This window comes from Argiope bruennichi, chromosome 1 (genome assembly GCF_947563725.1).
Source record: "Argiope bruennichi chromosome 1, qqArgBrue1.1, whole genome shotgun sequence".
Taxonomy (NCBI): domain Eukaryota; kingdom Metazoa; phylum Arthropoda; class Arachnida; order Araneae; family Araneidae; genus Argiope; species Argiope bruennichi.
The window spans coordinates 12,945,510-12,959,229 of NC_079151.1; the positions used below are offsets into that span (position 1 = coordinate 12,945,510).

The following is a 13,720-nucleotide window of genomic DNA, read 5'->3' on the forward strand; positions in this document are numbered from 1 at the left end:
TCTGTAACTTTTTACCTTCTAGTAGCTGGATTAATTGAGGAGATGCATTTCAGTAAAGGACTTACCAGAGGTAATTTGTTTTGCAAATAATCAGAACAGTTGCATAGGCTTTTTTAACTTTATAAAGAAATTCTTTATGCAATTCTTTTATACAACCGTTAGAACCATTTAAAATGATAGATCCTAATCCCTGGACCAATAAGCATTTACTCAAAATGATTACCATCATTCATTACATTAATGCTTAAAAGCTTTCTCAAGTTTTTACCTTACAGCAGTTCCTGCTTTATAGAGCAAGATTTAAAAAATCAACAAATAACTATCTTTGTTCTTTAAACAGTTTATGAAGTAATGGCTGTTTAGATTGAAACATGTACATATATTTCTTTAACAGAAGCAAAGCTGCAACATTAAAACAGAGATTCTTGTGGGTCTTCTTTCTACAGTAAAAAGACTTCTGGCTTATTCTATGTCTTTTTCTATATCCATCTTCTGTTATATATATATATATATATATTATAAATCTTCTTTAGAACTTCTTTCATTTAAACTCTATCTCTTGAATTAAAATGTCTATAGTTATTAGTAGAACATATTAAATAAAAATATAGTTTTGTTGCTGCTAATGAGAAGTGCATAAGAGTCAGAAGTGTGACATACTTATTACAGCATCGTAACATGATAGGCAATGATGAAGAAAAAATTTACAGGAGAAACATACTTTAAATTTAATATGGAACATATCTCAGTAATCTATTTTATGTCAGCTGACCATTTTTTATTATATAAAATATGTCTCACTAAATTCTTAAGTCAAAAGACAAACAAAATTTTTTGCTGGCATCATGAATATGAAGGCATGAATCAGCATACATATCCAAAAAATGAAAGGCTTTTTCATTCATAATTCTTGTTTTAATGATACTCTTAATTCTCTCATAATTCTACAAAGTTTCATAAGTCCATTAAAATAGTCTTAAAAGTTTTCTGGAAAATTTTGTTACTCTCAAAAAATTTTGAAATTTCTTTTAAAAGAAAATTTCTGAACTAAAATGTTACAATATATAAAGTGACTAGATGCTACACATAACAGAAGAAAAGTAAAAATAATTTTTGTAGAAAGAGTAAAATAACCTGGCAGTACTGAGAGCACTCTTATTGTATGCAATCTAAATACAATGAAAATATAACAGTTTACAAATTTCTGTTTACATAATCTCTAATTTCATTTGTAAGAATCACAACTTCTACTTGATAACAAATGATTTAAAACTTTTTCTTTTATCTTATCAGATTATATTATCTGTAAGAACTAATTTTGGAGGGGAAGGAGTAATTTTATCATTTCCCTTTTTCTCCCCTTGAATTGTTTTTAGAATTCCTTCAGTCCTATTCCATCCTTTAGCATAACAAAAAAGTTGACATTCATTTCAGCACAAATTTCAGAAGAAATAATGCCTTCATTCAATGGTTCTCTTATAATAATAAAATTATAATCCATAAATAATTAGCTGGCTTAGGAGCTCATTTTCCATTTTTTTTAATTCAATAAGCTGCATCTTCATTTAAATAAAAAAAGTTCCCTTGTTAAGAATAATTGTGTTTTGTTTACATTCTATTTAATGCAAAATTTGGATGCTTAGATATTCGTTGACCATCTCTAAATAATTATAGTGTGTGTGTGTGTGCGTGTGAGTTATAAATTCAATTCATATGTGTTTTTAATCTTTTGTTTATCCTACCATTTCAAAAAGGTTAAAAATATTTTAATTTCTGAGCTGTGTTAGTTTTTGGCTTTTCTACACTTCTCAGAACTTAATTTCTATAACTTTAAGTGCCTAAAGTTAAGTTTTTAAATCACTTGAAAATTGCACACTTAAAAATCCTTTCAAAGAATCATTAAAATTATTTAAAATAAACTTCAAAAATATTAATAATATCAAATAACAGTAAAATTATTGACAATAAATCACTTTTTATTTTCGTCGAATTTTTTAGATATATGTACCGAATCCAATGTATACTTAATAGTTCCAGAAATTGTAGTCTATAATTGAATAATAATTCTCAAAACTGAAATTGCATTTTGAGAGCTTAGACAGTGAGATCCTATTTTTAGTAATTATGAGACCCTATTTTACAGTAAGTTGGCATATACCAAATTTCAATACATTTTAAACTTAACAGCTTATAAATGTTACATTTTAAGTTCACTTTCTTTAATTTAGTAACTTTTTGGAAATGCATGCTTTCTTTTCCCCTTATTTATAATGACTTGTTATTATTATGCTTTTGTATTCTTCTTGATTTGAGTAGGGGCTAAAAATAACACATATCAACAACATATGTATAGGGAAGAATTCCATTCAATAATATATATATAAATCTCTTTCACTAATAAAAAAAATATTGCTATGATTGGAGAAAACGATTCAACAGGGAGAGCTCCTTATAATTGATTACCCTTCTGCTTCTCTAATTATGCTTCTAAATTTTCAATTTTAATTTGCAAATCATCAGTACCTTTTTAACTTTCATTTCAGAAATTTTAAGATTTTCTGAAAAATTCTTTCATTTCACTACATCTCAGATTAAAGAAATTTTTTTAAGGAAATCTTTAGTTATCTGTACTTGATTCAGAAGAATTATAAATGCTGTCATGATGATTGCCATATATACTCTACTTTTTCACTCAGTGTTACTTTTGATTGATGAATATCTCTTTAAAAGAAACATCTTTAACACCATAGAAAAAAAATTTCAGCATGTGATCATCATTTACAGTAAAAACAAAAACAAGTGCAATAATTATGGTCATGAAGCAACTTTAAAAACACCTATGTTATATTAATAAAGAAGAATTATCTAATAAAAAATAATTATAGATTTGTTTGTTTTTTATTTTATAAGCAATTTCAATATTCATGCAAATCCATAAGTGCTTCCAAAATAAAAAATATTTTTAACCCTTATCGTGGCAAGATTGCTTTTTTGAAGAAAAGCAAAAAAAAATGTATATAGGTAGCTTCTTTACGCTATAAAAACATCAACAAATAAATAAAAAAAATCTAGAATGTCATGTGTTTAATAAAACTAAGTTAAAAATTATTTTATAGTGGTAGTATATTTTTATAAAGTTGTATGTATGGTATACTATACAAAATGAACATAAGGGTTAATTAAGTAATTTCATAAAAGCTTCAAATTTCAGCTATGAGTTTGTTTATTTTTAATTTTTTTATACATTTATGTATACTGGTAATAGATTTTGATAAATATATGTATGCAGTGTTTTGTTACTACTGGCACATTTAATAAATATATAAATTTAATTATTCGAAGTTGACAGATATGCAAAATATGAGTATTCAGAGCAACAAAAAACAGAAATAAATCCATTTCTAATATATGTATAATTTCTAAAATATTATTTTCCAAAATAAATGCATAGAGTATCAAACTTAGATTTTGAATCACTAGTCTTGCATAATTAAAGTAGAGATTTTAAGAAATTAACAATTGCATTAAGATATACACATTAAGTGATTCAACTTTTAGATTACTATATATAAAATGTCTCAAATACAATTTCATATATATCACAATTTTTAATTTCAGTATAAAATTAAAAGAAATATTTGTTCTAAAATATCCCTCCACTTAATACAAAACCAATCTACCCATAAATACAAATATTAAACGATCTTTGGTCCTTGCTTTAAAAAATTGTTCAGATAAAATGAAAAGCTCTCATTCCTGCTTTGAAGCCATCAATTTTTTGTTATCCTCCTGAAACCAAAAGTACACAGAATCAGTGCTGAAATTAGTAAATTTTTTTTAAGTATGATAAAATCAAAAACAAAATTATTTCCTGTCAACAAAAGAATTTTTGAAAAAACAATCATGAGTAAACCACATAAAGTGTCATTCTAACATTTACTCAAATAATAATGCCATGCAGAATTTTTAGAATGTTAGAATTCATGAGACAAACCTTAAAAGGTAATAAAATACAATACAATAGATTACAATACTTTCTTTTTATTTTTGTAAAAGCAATTTTCAGCAGCATGGTATATAAATTTGTATAATTTTTGTAATTATGTAATTACGTTTATGTTCACTTTCTTTTAGTCAATTGCCTTTATTTATTCAAAATTAAGTCAGAAAATTATACAGGTTTTTAAAAGTAAAAAACAAAATCATAATGTAACATCATTTTGATGTAATCAAAACAAAGCTACACGAATATTATTTCGGAATGCTCTTCAAAATTTTTAATTGCAATCAGACAAAGAGAATGACATTAGAATTCCAGTTATACCACATCATAAAAACTTGCACATCACATCAAGATAAAAATTTGATATAATTAATGCTCTAATTTCATTTGCACCAACCATGCTAAGAAACACAGCATATGTATATTGTAAAAAATCATTAATTTGTTCTCAAAACAACAATTCTGCAAGCAGGATATTAAAACTTCAAGAAAAGTCAATCTAAATAGTGCCAAAGATTGATATCAGTACAATTTCAAAATGATGATAGGGTTTTAAATGGTATTTCCATTACTCTTTTCTGAATGATAAGTTTCAAGGGACATAAGATATTGCTCAAACATACATTCTGAAATATAAAACATATACCACGAATCTAAACTTTAATGATTGAATATAATGTTACAATAGCCAAAAAGGGATTTTAGATACATTAGAATAAATAGCAGTAATAAGGATTTGAAATTTAAAATTTCTCTGAGAAATAGAACTGGCACACTAGTCAATATTCTCACAGATTATAAATTCAATTTTTGTTTTTCCCCTATGTTTTCTCTTCACTTGCAGAAGCATTTCCTGTTTCACTTTTCATAACGACATCAGAATAGTTTTATAGTAACATTTTCCAAGATTGAATAAATTTAATAAAAACAATTTTTGTTAATATTCTAAAATTAGTTATTATATATATGAGATTTGAATTAATTATTATAAATATAGGATTTGAATCCTATAACCAGATAATATAATTCATACAGAATAAATAATCAATTATATTAATAAATTTAAAATTAAAATTTGAAAATATTAAATTAGTGTGTCATCATCACAAATGCTTATAAGAATAAAATTTTACATTATGAATTGAGTGAAAAATCAATGACAAATTTCATGTTCAGTATAAAATCAGTTTAAAAAATTCTATAAAAATAATCATTCTTAGTAAATAACAAAATTAACACTGTTCTCAAGAATTTCTTACAAAGTTGTATCCAGTGCTTTCAAGTAGCAGTATAATGCACTTGCATAAGTTTTAGGAGATGGTAAATTTAATGTGCATATATTTAACATCTGTTAATTTCCCAAACCCAATTAAATGAAGGACTACAATTTAAAACTTTAAAAAAATTTTAAGTGTATTCATTTAATCATTACCTGATAAATAAATAAATCCACATAAAACATACTCACTTTATGTAGAATGTAGGACATAAAAACATCATAAGCTAAGCATAGAACACAAACATAGAGCAATCGATATCTAGGTGGAACGTAAAAGAAATTCACAGCTTGAAGAGGAGCATAAACTGCCCAGTCGGCCTAAAAAACAAAAGAATTCTTTATAATATCAAATAAAAAAATAATTAAATTACAAAATCAAACACTACTTCATTAGCTGATTCTTAGATTCAAATTTAGTGAAATTCATTCGATAGTGACAAAATAAAATTTGATACAAAATAGCTTTTCTTTTACCAAAGGGCTCTGCAAACAGAATTGTACCCAAATTTGTTCCAAACTGAAGAAAAAATAGGATTATTTATATTACATTATTTAAAGAGATTAATCATCTAAGTCACAAAGTTTTCTAATAAAAAAATGAACTTTCTTTAGCATTATTACATAAACTCTTAATAAGAAGAAATATATCTTCATAATAATAATTAAATACATTTTTAATACTCATGAAGTGATGTTAAATATTTGAAATTATACAATACTCCATTAACTCAATATCCAAAGTAGAAAATTGATATTACAAACAGTAATAAGAATATACAGTTTGACTGCTAAAAATATAATTTATTTCAGCACTTCATTAAAAAATATTTTTTAATATTGCTTTAAAGTACTAGATTTTGTACAAATAAAATAATCACATAAAATTTATTTTAACAGATAAGATAGACAAAATCTAATCAACCAATTATCTTCGTAAAATAATAAGAAAAAAATATTTTTATCTATATATTTAATAATTACTTACTGCGCATATGACTAGAAAATTCTTTTTAAACTCTTTGATACTTTTTTCAACAGGTTTTCCTTCTAAATAGCCAATAGCTAAAAAAAATCCTAAAAAAACAGGAGGTCCAATAATCATTTCCAGGAATAACTTCTTGCCAACTGTTTTCACAGCAGTTCCAGGAAATCTAGCATCTAAAAATCGATACCAGTAATGTCCCGCAACACCAAAAATACTTCCAGAAATCATCATGTTCCCTAGTTCAAATAAAAGTTATAATATTAATAGAAAATATTTTTTAATTAGTGACAGATACAATAATAAATTCTTTCAATATAAAAATGGTTCTATAATTTGGAACCAGTATTGCTATTTAATCTTTATCTAACTGTTGTTGAAAAAAAATTTATATGTGCAAAAATATTAAATGTAAATTAAAAGAATATATATATTACTTTATAGACTGCCTTTCTGAGAATTTGAATGACTAGCTGTTTAATTTCTTTATTATTTAATTAGATATCTTTTGGTTAAAAAGTTGCTATTTTGAATCAAATCAAGCCATAAAATGCACAAATGTATAAGGTCAAATAAATTATAATTTATAAATTGTCAAATCAATTAAATAATTTATTTAGGTGTCATTTATTTATTTTCTAAATCTTGTACAGCTTCTATGGAAGAATAATTGTCAGTATGTCCAGAATATTGCACAAAAATTTTCTGATTTTTTTTTTTTTTTTTTTTAAGTCTGAGTAATAAAGTGGAGGGATAATTGTTTTACTAATATTTTAAAAATCTGAACTGTATGTATTACTTACTAGTTCTTTTGGTTTCATATACCTTCCCATAATACAATTTCTTTTCAATGTTTTGCTGTATTGCATCACCGAGTCCAAGGAAAAACACTCCTAAAGATGTGTTAGTGATCAAAAGATGTTTCGAAAATAAATGATCTGTTATGGTTTTGATACGATTATAAAATTTCATTTTAATTTATTTTTTTTAAATCACAAGTTGATAGAAATTTTAGATTCCCTTTGTTTTATGTCATTTACTATGAAGTTTACCATATGGAAAGAAGGAAAAAGGGATTGATAATTAAATTAAGTACAACTTGACAATGATATTTTTTTTAAAAAAATTCCTTCATAGCTTGATATCATTAAATTAATTTAGAAAAACTGTAAAGCAATTTAAACTCATAGCAACAATATCCATTCAGCAACTTCAGCGAAAACAATATTCACGAAACACTAACTGAAGAGTGTTTTATAACACAACTTGCATACTTTAAAAAAAATAAATAAACATATGGTTACAGTGTAATTTAAATAAATGGTTGCCAATTTGCAAAAACTAAAATTTTTATTTCCTTACTTAATTTCAATTATTATTTTTTTATATTTATAATGATGTACTCAAAATTATATGGTTTCCGTAATGCTCTCAAGCAAAATTTGATAAAGTCAGCTCGTAATTATAAATTTTAAATGCGATTACAATGTAAAATCCCTCGAAACATTGTTTAGGGGAAGAACGTCAACGAAGAAGTCTGTTTTAGAAATAGAAACTGTCCGGATTAAACAGTGGTGACAGCACTACAGAAAAGTGACTTTCTCTCTTCTTTTTTTAAAAATATAATCTTAATCAAAACTGTTTCTTTCCTTTCTGAATCCGTTGAATTCGGTGTTTTCTCTCCTTATTATTGTTGCCAGCTTTATTCGTCTGTCTGTTTCTTTAGGCTATTATTTTTAAAAAAGAAGTGCTTGCGTCATACCCGTCACAACTGAACCCCATGTGGATAATTTAATTCAGCGAAGCGCCTATACCAGAAGCTCGAAATTAGTGCTTCCTATCGCTGATTGGATGCCTTATATGACGTCAACAGAATCTTTGCAACCATAGAAGGTCGGCAAGCTATCCGTACTGGTTTAAAAAAGGGTAACCATTGACCATTTCTCTCCTTGTCTTGTACGTATCTGATGTAAAATGGATTACACGTGCAACTTACGTGACGCTCAATTCTATAAAAAACAATATTTGAATGCCCATTCGTCCCGCGTCCATAAAGAATCTGCTGAAGAACAATCTAAAAACTTTTATTTTATTTATTGCGAGAAGAAATTTTCTTTAAAAAACACGCTTGTTCAAACACCTAGTTACTACTGTCTGTCCACGACAAGAACACTGCTAGACAATCGTCTATGTTTACGGCGGGCGTTATAGAAACGTGTTCCGGTAGGGACTATCCATTTTGAATGGGTGGAATCGGATAGAAGTCTGGGGGTATTTTTTTTCTTGGCGTCAATGTGAAGTGATAAAAGAAAACCTGTTGCTCATTCGTCTTCTCGCTTTAGTCGCAGTTGCACGTATCTTTATATTCGCTTAGCTTACTTCTTTTATATTTTATTAATCTTTTCTTTGGTTAATATTAACTGCATTTCATTATTTAATATTTTTTTCTCTCTTAAATTTTGACATCCTTTAAAATGCCTTTTCAATTTAAGAAAAGACTTTAAAATCACAAGCACGTTACTATGGGCTAAATTAAGATAAAACCTTGGAAATTAATTAAATTGAAATTAGAGTTTAAAATATCATATATATATATATATATATATATATATTAGTATATTATATATATATATATATATATAATATACTTTTATAGCTTTTTCTGGATCAAAAACTTTTATTTAATGTTATAAACTGAAATTTAATAAAATAATTGTCGTAAATTAGAATTTAACTTTTTAACATAAATAAGATCACCTTTTGAATTGATCGATATATGGAACTGGAAAATATAGAAATCCATTTCAGATCATATTTATAAAAAAATGAACAGTTGAAACTTTTAAAGCAAATTATACTCAGCTGTTTGTATGAGTAAAATGAATTAATTATTGATTTTGAATTTTTTTTATTTGAAAAGTGTATTGAAAATTTATTAAAAAAAAGTTCTTGCAGGAAACTTTGAATTTCATTATTTTTTAAAGAAGTATATTTTACAATTCAGTATTTTATTTTCATCGAAATTGTTGAATAATTTCCTTAAATCTACAGGTATAATTAATTCAGTTATCTCCTATCACAATCATTGTCAAAATAAAAAAGATGAGAATTAAAAAAAAAAAAAAAAAAAACGTCGTTTTAACTCTTTGCTCTTAGTGTTAAATAATAATTATGAGAAATTGTATTTATAGTTTTAAAAGAAAAAAAAAGAGTTACTTTGAAATTAAAAATAGTGATTCTATTATCCTATATGAAAATATTTAGAGATTAAAACGATTTAATTTTCTTTCTGGAATTGAATGAGTATATGCAGTTGTTAAGAAGCAATTCTATTAAATTTTTATTGCGAAATATTATTCAACTATATAATCGTAGGAAGAAAATATTATATTATAGGTAGCGCATTACTTTTTTTTTTCAATAAAATAAAGAAAAATAGTCATTTATTCAGGCTTGATTTCTCGCCTCCCTGTTGTTTCAATAGCTTTCCTTCTTAACTATGATTTCAAGAATCTACAAATTTATGCACGTTAATGTGAGTTAGAAGGATTAAAATATTGAACGAGATTCCTTTCTAATCAGGTGCACTGATTGTGATAATAAAACGGTAGCAGATAAGTATTCTCAAACGGTATTGATGGGCTTTGAATAGAAATGTGAAGAACATTGGGAGTGAAGAATGTAGGAATTTGGATCCTTGATTGCTCGAGCTCATGACTACTATATACATTGAAAGGAAAAGCTCATTTATCTATTATTTGAATTGACAGTTCGTGAGAAAAATTTTTCTTTGAAATAATTGTATTTCTTTTTCAAGCCGGGGGAAATAAATTAATGGTAATCTGGAATACAAAAACAAACTTTTACCTCGTTTTTCGTAAAATAATGTAAAGCGATGTTGGACTTATTTAGTTGGGTTCCTTTAAGTCCGGGACATCTGGCACGTGCATGAATGAACACTTGATAATTATCTTCAAATTCAGAATACTTTTACATATAAACTTTGCGAAATTAATTATGCTGTAAAAAGATTGTGCATATTGAAAATAAGTTACAAATCAAAGTTTGATTTTTAAAAATCTGAAAATTGATAGTATGGCAATCATTAATTTTGTGTTTCGGGAAATAGTATATACATCAGAAAAATAAATAAATATAAATTTGGAAAGGTTTCAAGCATATTTAACAATGAACATTTTACTTTATAACAGAATAAAAGCAACCTTTTGTAAAAATTATGAAATAATTACGATTCATTATGTTATAGTTTTTATCTTAAATTAGACAGATTACCTTGCGTTTGCTGCGGAGAATTTGATATTAATAACTTATATAAATTTAAAACAAATGAAATGAAGACGATTAATGTTTTGTCATGCATGATTTTGCTTAATTATTTTTTTTCTTCTTGCGCAATCGTTAGACATACAAATAATTATTCAGGTTTTCTATTTGATTTGTTTTGTTCTTTGCATACATATAACAGGAATATCAGATATTTTCAATATTCCGAGTATGCAAATAATTTTCAGCTCAGTGAATTATTTTTTTAATTTGTTTTCAAGAATTAAATCTAATAATACCAAATATCGCCAATTTGGCGCTAAACGTGCCGACGCAAGAAACTTGAATGAATTTCTACCTCTGCGAAATGAACTCTTCCTCCAGTAACCTGTTTCTATAACGCCCGCCGTAAACATAGACGATTGTCTATCAGTGTTCTTGTCGTGGACAGACAGTATATTCTGTTTCACCCTAACTTGGCAGTATTGTAAAATGTAGAAAATGTGACGCTCCGCGTTGGGAAAAAGTTCCCCATCAATTTCGACTTTAAAATAGTTAAAATGCGCAGAAATTTATCAAATAATATCATTAATTACAGAAATCCTTTTTATCAGTATGTATTTAAAATTATTCTCAAAGTAGAAGTGCTTATCTGTTAAGAATTTTGTAAATAAAGCGAACGAATAAAACTAAAAGATTGACATAATGAGTTCCACTTTGGCTAGAACCGGTCTTCAAGGTCAAATATTTAGCGCGCTTTTCTTTTACGTCTCCGCCAACTCAGCTTCATTCAGTTCGCAACCATTATCATCTTTCGTACTTTTTTATTCACGCTTTTTTACCAGCTGATATTTTTGATACTATTAATCACATTAGTAGTTATTAGTTTTGATTGTTGAATATTTATTCGATTCGTCATTTCTATTCACTTCTAAAATGTCTGAAAAAGAGAAAGTGTTATCACCGACTACGCTGTGCACACCTTCAAGAAGAGTGAAATCAACAAAAAGTGCAGCATGCAGAAACATAAATGTTTATTCTCGACTTCGAGAAAACCCTCAAGATTCTATCAATCAAATAGTCGATAAAGTTTCGCATCTTACAGGTGTTTCGCAATGAACAGTTTTCCTTTTGAAAAAAAGAAATAAAGGATCCAGTCCTTTAAGTACTCCTGAAAAGAAGCGCCCAGGCTCAGTATTCAAACATTCAGATCTTATAAAATATGATGATTTTACATTATCCTGTATTTGACGAAAAATCCATGCATTTTTTCGTAGAAATGAGATTCCAACATTAGATAAAGTTTTAAAAGATGTGAACGATGATACAGATATCTTTTCGAAAAACATTAGCTACGCTAATGTTTTTGACATGAACTACGCTTTACAGAATATTGAAAGATTTAGTGTTTTCTTTTGAGAAACGATATGAAATAACTTTAATGATTCATTAAAATAATGTATCAATAATATTGAAAAAAATAAGGAAACAATTAATTCTCCGATAAAGTAATAATATAATAAAGTAAATAAATATTTACTATTTGGCGAAAAATCTGCAAGATAAAGTTTCGCCAGCGATCTGCATTTCTAGTAACTTTGTACTTTAAAGTAACCCAGTTCCCCTGACAACGACTGCAATTCGGCATGCCTAGAATATACACTACTGCCAAGTTAGGGTGAAACAGAGTATAGCTATAACATTCATAATGACAGTAACTTGCCAATTCAGTACCAAAAAAAAAAAAAAAAATTGCATTGAAGCATATTACCTGTTTAAGACTACATTTGTGGTACCCACCTCTGTGGAAACTGTGTCAAAAAAAAATCTATTCTTTTAAAACAAGAGCTTTGTACAAATAAAGGATATTTTGACCACTCAAATTTTTAAACTTGTAGGCCTCTTGAATGGAATAAATTTAATTGTTAATTTTTTGAATGTATAAAAATGAATTGTTTATTATGTAAAAAAGTTTAAGTATAGTATTCTTTTTATATTTTTTAACATTATCTTCACAATTTGGTTTTTAAATAAAGAAAACATGCTTGTATCCTTTGACTTATTTCATTTCCATTTTTAAAAGTAAACATTACATATTTTTCTTAAGCTTGTTCATTGACAGATAACTACCCTAAATTGTTCATTGCAAATTAATGGAATTAGCAGAATCAAGAATTCATCTTTTTTTAAATTTCCTGTATACAAAAAGAAAATATTATAATCATAAAAAAAAATCAACTTTGAGATTTTGGTGAATCTCCATGCATTACACTTTCAGGAAACTAGAAAACACATTTTTGGAATTATGTCTATATGGGGAAAAATTACTCCAAAGCTGATTGAGTTATAGAGTTAAGAATTGATATGTGATTTCAATACAAAAATTGTAGATTTCTAAAAAAAAAAGCTTTTTATTTATTATTTTAATTTTTATTTAAAGTAACATTATTAAAAAATGTTATTCATAATTCTTAATCATTAATGTTTAGGAATTAATTGAAATTTTCTTATAGCAATGCATTCAGTAACAAAAAAAAAAGCAAAAATAATGAAAGAAGACATTTGCCTAATATAAAATTTGTAAAAATCAGATTTTAACTCTTACTTTGTTATAGAAAAAAATTGTGGATTGCAGTAATTTAATCATTAAGTAATGCTGCTGCCTTGTGTTCAAAATATTTTTATATTGTATTGGTGAATTTTTGACAAAATACCTACTTTAATCATAATAACAAAACAGGTAAGAGGCACCTAACCAGTGACATGGGATAGGAAAATACTCAGGGACATGTACCCAAAGCCTGGATATTTTACAAAAAAAAGAAAAGAAATTAGAAAGCAGATAGACAATGAAACATCTACAGAATTTTATAAATATCCTTCAAAAAACATTTTACAGACATAGTGAGTTTATAAAAGGTCATTTAAATTTTAAGTTATGCTTTAATTTAAACTTTAAGCTGTAAAAGTACAATTAAAGTTTCTTTCTCCTTAAAATTACAAATGAGTTTTTTTTATTTAGATTTCAACCATGACATTTACATAAAATTTAAGACCAAGAAGTATATTAAAGGTCATGATCCAGATGAATCCTGTCTAACTGCAAGAAATGGGAGTGTGTCTACTATAGGGTCAATTACATATAATTCAGCTACAAAGTAATTTATAATCC

At 26.4% G+C, this 13,720-nt stretch overlaps 1 protein-coding gene across 1 annotated transcript; it reads right to left on the reverse strand.

Annotated features, from left to right (window-relative positions):
• Positions 1-3,280: 3,280 nt before the first annotated feature.
• LOC129968280 (mpv17-like protein 2) lies at positions 3,281-7,551 on the reverse strand. The gene is made up of 4 exons (XM_056082138.1): positions 7,068-7,551; positions 6,268-6,503; positions 5,472-5,600; positions 3,281-3,789 (listed from the first exon to the last, which is right to left on the reverse strand). The coding sequence occupies exons 1-4, from the start codon at positions 7,234-7,236 to the stop codon at positions 3,751-3,753; spliced, it is 573 nt and encodes a 190-aa protein (XP_055938113.1). The 5' UTR covers positions 7,237-7,551; the 3' UTR covers positions 3,281-3,750.
• Positions 7,552-13,720: the final 6,169 nt, after the last annotated feature.

Coding starts and splice junctions, on each gene's coding strand:
- LOC129968280 (XM_056082138.1), bottom strand. CDS start 7,236: ATGAAATTTTATAATCGTATCAAAACCATAACAGATCATTTATTTTCG. Junction 6,504..7,067: donor ATATGAAACCAAAAGAACTA/GTAAGTAATACA, acceptor TATTTGAACTAG/GGAACATGATGATTTCTGGA. Junction 5,601..6,267: donor ATTTTCTAGTCATATGCGCA/GTAAGTAATTAT, acceptor TTTGTTTTTTAG/GCCGACTGGGCAGTTTATGC.